This window comes from Elgaria multicarinata, chromosome 2 (genome assembly GCF_023053635.1).
Source record: "Elgaria multicarinata webbii isolate HBS135686 ecotype San Diego chromosome 2, rElgMul1.1.pri, whole genome shotgun sequence".
NCBI classification, from domain to species: domain Eukaryota; kingdom Metazoa; phylum Chordata; class Lepidosauria; order Squamata; family Anguidae; genus Elgaria; species Elgaria multicarinata.
This window is the reverse complement of record NC_086172.1, coordinates 79125040-79131817: the sequence shown is the minus strand read 5'-3', so window position 1 is coordinate 79131817 and position 6778 is coordinate 79125040. Positions and strand designations below refer to the sequence as shown.

Sequence of the window (6778 nt, the reverse complement as noted above, 5' to 3'; positions counted from 1 at the left end):
ATTCTTATGAAGCAAAATAGCTATCAGCGTCCCAGCAGGGGCCCATTTGTTGGGCACACAGGGGGCTGTCTCTTGCAACCAAAATATGGACTGTGTTCCATCAAGAATTACAACTGACCCCCACTCTCTTGGCCATTAGAATGGGTGCAGAGAGGCATCGTTTTAATATAGGCTTTTAAACTGTTTAGCTTTTGAAGCTTTTACTGTTTTTAATATGTGTGTGTTTAAATTGTTGCAGGGCTTGACACTTTTACGTTGGCATTTTAGCAGTAAGGCAGTATATAAATGTAAATAAATAAATAAATGGGGGAACCCAGAAGTTTGTGAAAATACAAGAAATCTTTAGGGGGGGGGAAACTTTAAAGGCTCTTCCAAATGGCAGACTGGGACTAAGCGAGCTTGGTGGGTGTGGAGTGTTCACTAACTGTTCGGGGGTGGGGGTGGAAAACAGGACGGGGATGGGCGAACGGTCAGAGCATTTTGCATAAATCTTGGACTGTTTTAAGACTGAGGCCATTTCTACACCTGCCTTTTTTTCCGGGATTGTCCTGGGATCATCCTTGTGCATCCAAATGACACACACGGGATCCTGGGGGCAGGCAGGGATGATCCCTCCGTTTGCCTGGGATAATCCTTAGGTGTAGAAAGGGCCTGAGACACATAGATCACTCCCTGGCTCTGAATAGGCAGAAGAAAGACTGACTTTTATTTTCCTCTTATTCCCACAGCCTTACAGCGATGCCAATGGGAAACAGCTCACTGGTGACTGAATTCATGCTCACAGGATTGACAGACCTTCCGCAGCTGCAGATCGCCCTCTTCGCTTGCTTCTTGGCTGTCTATGCCTTCACCCTGGTGGGGAACCTGGGCATGATTGTCTTAATCAAGTCCAGCCCTCAACTCCACACTCCTATGTACTTTTTCCTTAGCAACTTGTCTTTCTTGGACATCTGCTATTCATCATCTGTCACCCCAAAGTTCCTAAGTGATCTCTTACGTGAGAAGAAGGTAATTTCTTTTGCTCATTGTTTTACTCAGCTTTATTTTTATGCTGCATTTGCCACCACTGAGTGCTACCTCCTGGCTGTGATGGCCTATGACCGCTACATAGCTATCTGTAAACCTCTGCTCTATTTTGCCAACATGTCCCAAAGAAAGTGCATCCAGCTAATAGTGATTTCCTATGGCGCCGGGATTGTAAATGCCTTGGTGCACACAGTTGCTGCATCTAGGCTAAACTTCTGTGGCCCAAATATAATTAATAATTTTTACTGTGAGGGACCTCCACTTTTTGCTCTTTCCTGCTCAGACATCAGTCTCAATGATACTTTGATGTTTGTATTTGTTGGCTTCAATATGATGGCAACCAGTCTGACCATTCTCACCTCCTACAGCTACATTCTGATTGCCCTTTTAAAGATCCGTGCTGCCAAGAGCCGGCAGAAAGCCTTCTCCACGTGCACCTCCCACCTCATGGCCATCTCCATTTTCTACGGATGTGCTAGCTTCATGTATGCGCAGCGCAGCTCTAGGCAGAATCACCACCTAGACAAAATGGCCTCAGTGTTCTATGTAGTGGTGATCCCCATGCTGAATCCCTTGATCTACAGTCTGAGGAACCAGGAGGTCAGGAGTGCCTTCAGGAAGAAACTCGGAAAAGTAGCTCTTCTTTGGCATTTATGATGATACCTTTTGAAGTTTTACCTTAACCAGATAACAGAAGTTTCAGCTTCAGGGAAAAACCAGCCCTCATAGAACATGGTTCTTATTATTCTGTCTCATAACAAGTGTAAAAACCATTCTGCTCTGTAAAGAATTCCTTAAATTTCTGGTAATGACAATCTATTCTTTTTAATTCAAAGTCAAATTTAGATTACACTCAGAACAAATAGTTTCTCTGGATAAAAGCCGATTCAAAATGTGACATGACATTCCAGCCAGTGAGGTTTTCTGAAATATATATTTGAGGGAGAAAATACCTACTTAGATGGGGAAATAATCTGAAACCTCAGCTTTTCCAATGCTGCGTTGTCAGCTGTGGGCTTCAAGACACTTATGGGCATGTCTAGGAGTCTAGCAATGATCATGACAGAAAGGAACCACACTTCCGTGACTGTGTTCTTTCTGATGGGATTCACCACTGAACCAACTCTGCAAGCTATCCTCTTTGTGCCATTTTTAATTATCTATCTTGTCACCCTGTCGGGGAACCTTGGAATGATCCTCTTAATCTTAGCTGACTCTCAGCTTCACACCACAATGTATTTCTTCCTCAGCCACTTATCCTTCATAGATCTCTGTTACTCCACGTCCATCTCTCCCAAAATGCTTTCAGACTTGCTGACAGAAAAGAAAGTGATTCCACTGGCAGAATGTGTAACACAGTTTTTCTTTTATGCTGTTTTTGCCATCACTGAATGCTTCCTGCTGGCTGCGATGGTGTACGACTGCTACGTGGCCATGTGTAACCCTCTGCATTACTCACTCACCGTGTTCCAAACGCTATGCACTCACTTAGTGATTTATTCCTATGCTGCTGGAAAGCTGAATTCCATGGTCCATACTGGAACCATGTTTCATTTGCCTTTCCGTGGCCCCAATGTCATCAATCACTTTTACTGTGATGGTCCTCCTATACTCCCTCTGACACTAGTATTAATGACGTTGTGATGTTTGTTTTTGTTGGGTTCAATATGATAATGACAAACCTGACCATCCTTTTCTCATATGCATACATCCTGTCCACTATCCTGAGGATCAGTTCAGCTGTGGGCAAGCACAAAGCCTTCTCCACCTCCACAAAGCCTTCTCCATCTGATGGCTGTCACTCTGTTTTACTGCGGAGCAGCATTCATCTATTCCCATCCCAGTGCTAGCCATTCATTAAATCAGGACAAGGTGGCTCCTGTGGTCTATACAATGGTGACTAGGGCTGTGCTATGCTCCGTTTTGGGTGGATACCAAAAGTGGATACGAATCAAAGGTGGATACGAATCAGGTCAAGGGGCAGCGGAGCAACGCGGAGCGGTTCGCTCATTAGTGGAGCACTCCACGTCAATTCGGAGCTCTGTCCGCCATTTTGGACTCTTTTTTTTTAACATAGGATCACATTGGGCAATAAAAGCCTATAACTTCTTTGTTTTTAAAGGCAGATCCCTGAAAATTAGTGTGCTTAGACATTGATGATTGGGGGTCATTTGTGTAGATTTTCAAAAATCTATGTTCTGCGGTTTGCTTGGAATTAATTTTTATAGAATGGGTAAAAATGGGAGGGGGGAAGCTTTTTTCAGTGTTGAGAGACAGGTTTATCTCCCAATCATGATAAGTGATCAGTTCATGTGAAGCATCCTCCAATCCCAATGTTGGAGGGGGGAATAAGCAAAAAGGGATACTGAGTAACTTTTCTTTCTTTGTCGTTGGGTTGGATTTTTTTCAGTGTATGGTGGATTGGTGAAGCAGTAGCCCCAGCAAACTCACACACAACCTTAAATAACATACAAAGTAAAATAACAGATAGGCAACACAGCACTGCAAGGTATCCACAATAACCTTGGTGAACAACTGGATAGCAGTGGTGCAAGTGGATGATGTCCTGTACGGCATGTGGACATTCCCAGTGCCCACTGCCCTTGAGGGTAATCAGAACCCTCTAAAGGGGAACCAGTGGAAACCAATGAGTTGCATGTGTTGATGTGTGATGTGGCTTCTCAAAGGCAGGCACCTAGACAGGACCAGCCAAAGGACTGGTGGCACAGTCCACTGTTTCCATGGCAATGGGCATGTCCACTTTCCCATACTGGTAATAAAGTCAGTCAGCCTTTTTGTTCTAATTCTTCTTGTTGTTGTTTTGTTGTTGTTGTTGTTGTTGTTGTTATTATTTAATGGCTGTGTAGTCAATCAACTCTGAAGCAAGGAACACAAAGCTTTACTATTGTCCTGCTAGCCTCCTATTATTTATGGATGCAAAGGTATCTCTCTGTGCTGTTCCCACCTCACAGGGCTGGTTTGTGTTTCTGCCTTTGAATGGCCTGGAAACAATCCTTGGCTCACTTACTTGTGCCCGCAGAGCTGTCTCCTGCCTGCCCGCTTACCGCCTCCCTGGGTTCCCGCATTGTGGGTTAGCCGCATCTGGTGGGATTTACCCACGGATGTATTGCTTACTTGTGCATTGCGTAGCACCTACCTGCCAGCCTCCTCCACCTCTCTGCCTGCCTCTCTGCCCTCCTGGTGCCAGGGAGATGTAGATGGGTGGGTGGGTCAACCCCACAAGCCTATGGCATGCTTTCTCCAAGTGCTTCAGGGGCATAGCCACCTGCTGCGTCTCCTCATCTGTGACCGCCTCAGACGGTCTTGCTTTGACTCAGGGCATTAGTCCTTCCTTCCTCATCCTGAAAAGGCAACTACATTTTGTATGTGCTGCTGCCATGATCACTGAATCCTCTGCGACAATGTAGGCTCATTATTAGTATTAGTATTGTTATTGTTATTACAATTATTCCCAGGCTTACTCTGGAATGTTTGAACTGTGATGGACCCTGAAAGGATAATCTATTCAATGACATCTCTGTTTGATGTGTGTGCAGCATCTTGAAAAACGACATGCAGCACTTCGGAATGAGTGGATGGCATGAAAGAAATTAAAGTTTTAGAAGTACTGCGACACAAGCGTGGCAATGCAAGGTCTGAGTTGTTTATCCCATGACCTGCTATGTGCTGTACGCTCACCCAGTTTAATAATTTTCTATCTTGAAGTTCCCTGTGTTCATTTTTGAAGTGGTTAACCGGAGAGGAAGTTTCTGATTTAGGTTTAACTTTAAAATTTCCCCCCAAATCAGGGCATGATCTGATTTCCTTCAAAATTGGCATGAATAAGGATCGATTTATAAGCTATCATGGTGCCCAGTTAGATGTGTGTAGCTTACAAAATAACGGAGATACATGCATTTCTGTAAATGGGGGAAATCTTTTAAAATTTCCCCCAAAATCAGGGCATGATCCAATTTCCTTCAAAGTGGCCATGCCTCAGGATCTATTTAGAAGCTATCATGGTGCCCATTTTCATGATTCTAACTTGAAAACTAAAAAAGTTATAGGCATTTTACATTTTCAATGCAAGCCTATGGTGGGAAAAAGTGGAGCTCTGGATCCGGATCCGCCACGGAGTGGAGTGGAACAGAGGCAGATTGACCAGAAGCGGAGCAGACCCGATCCAAAAGTTGCAGATCAGGGGGGTCCGTGCACAGCCCTAATGGTGACTCCCATGTTGAACCCTGTGATCTACAGCCTGAGGAACAAGGACATGAAGGGAGTTCTGAGGAAAGCCATGAGGACCAATCCACCAAATTAAAAATCTCCCTCTTTGTTTATCCATATTGTTCATTATACCATAAATTGTACTAACAGTGAACCATTTCAGCTTCTGAAGATAACATTTTTAAGTCATGTACTGTTATGTTCAGCTAACATTTTAGCCATTCCATTCTGCCTTTTCAGTATTTCATGGTTCTGAATTGAAAATAGTTCAAGTAGACAATTTCTGTCATGGTCAGATATCATAAAGATGTTGTTTTGTTACTACATTTGCAGCTAAGGGGCTTTTCAGTTGGGTCACCTTTTGTGTTCAGTTTGCTAGCTGTGTTTATCCCTGGTTATTATATCACCCTACTGCTCATATGATTTTTGTGTGTCCTGTATGCATGTATTCATTCAGATTTTAAAACTTTTTCCTCTTAACATTTTTTTCTTCAATAGACTTTAAAACTTTGTTGTTTGAAAGGTTATGGTCTCTCTTCTTTTTACCCACCCCGTGTCTAATATCCAACCCACACATTACCTAAAGGTACTAAGTTCCTGGTACTAAGAGAGTTTTAAGGCTTGTTTGTTGGAGGAAGCCAGAAGAAAAAAATATTTCCACGTGGTGGCAGCAGTAGACAATAGGGCTGTGCAGGGACCCACCGATCCGCTTCGGGTCAATTTGACCCTCCCCCGCTCCACTCTGTGGAGTGAGATCTGGACGGGTGGATTGACATTTTGCCCCCCTTCTCTACTTACTTGCCTCTGCGGCGGACAGCAGAGGCAGGTAAGTGGGGAAGGGGGACAAAATGAGGGCCGAATAAACCCCACTCCACCCTGCCCCCTTATCTGGCTCCATCACCATCACCACATGGACGGCAGCAGCGGTGGAGCCAGGTAAGCCCCCCTCCCGCCCCACTTACCTGCCTCCAGCGCAGTCCGGCGCAGCTTCAACTGAGGGCCAGGCCTCAACCGGAAGAGCAGGCCACAGCCTGATTCCGCTTTGAGGCCTGGGCCTCAGGTGAAGCCTGCGCCGGACTGCGACAGACACAGGTAAGCCCCCCTCCCCCCTTAACAGGCTTTGCTGCTGCCGCCGCATGGACTGCACTGCTACTGCTGCCAGGTGAGCCCCCCTCCCCCCCACTTACCTGCATTTGGAGCTCTGGATGGAGGCGAACCTCTTCACCTCAATCCGCAGCTCCCCCGACCCGATTCGAATCTGCCTTTGGCGGAGGTGAATCGGGTTGCTCTGCCCCGGCTTCGCGATCTGAAGCGGAGCGGAGCACGTTCCTAGTAGACAAGGCCAAAGGAACATAAGGGCAGAAAGGAGCAGGGACACACTCTTCTGGTCATTTCCCTTTCACTCATGGAACAAGGCATTGCTGGTCTGTTTCAGCCACAAGGAGGGATCACATGAATGATATAAGGCAGGCTATAAACTTAAACTTGAAATAAAGATACATTGATGAACCATATACATGAGATG

General features: G+C 45.3%; 1 protein-coding gene and 1 pseudogene across 1 annotated transcript; both read left to right on the top strand.

Moving 5' to 3' along the window:
* Positions 1-738: 738 nt before the first annotated feature.
* On the top strand, positions 739-1683 carry LOC134393345 (olfactory receptor 5AR1-like). Its single transcript, XM_063118374.1, has one exon. It carries the CDS (start codon positions 739-741, stop codon positions 1681-1683), a length of 945 nt encoding a protein of 314 aa, XP_062974444.1.
* A 402-nt stretch (positions 1684-2085) lies between these two features.
* Positions 2086-5347, top strand: LOC134393344 (olfactory receptor 5AR1-like; annotated as a pseudogene).
* Positions 5348-6778: the final 1431 nt, after the last annotated feature.

Coding starts and splice junctions, on each gene's coding strand:
- LOC134393345 (XM_063118374.1), top strand. CDS start 739: ATGCCAATGGGAAACAGCTCACTGGTGACTGAATTCATGCTCACAGGA.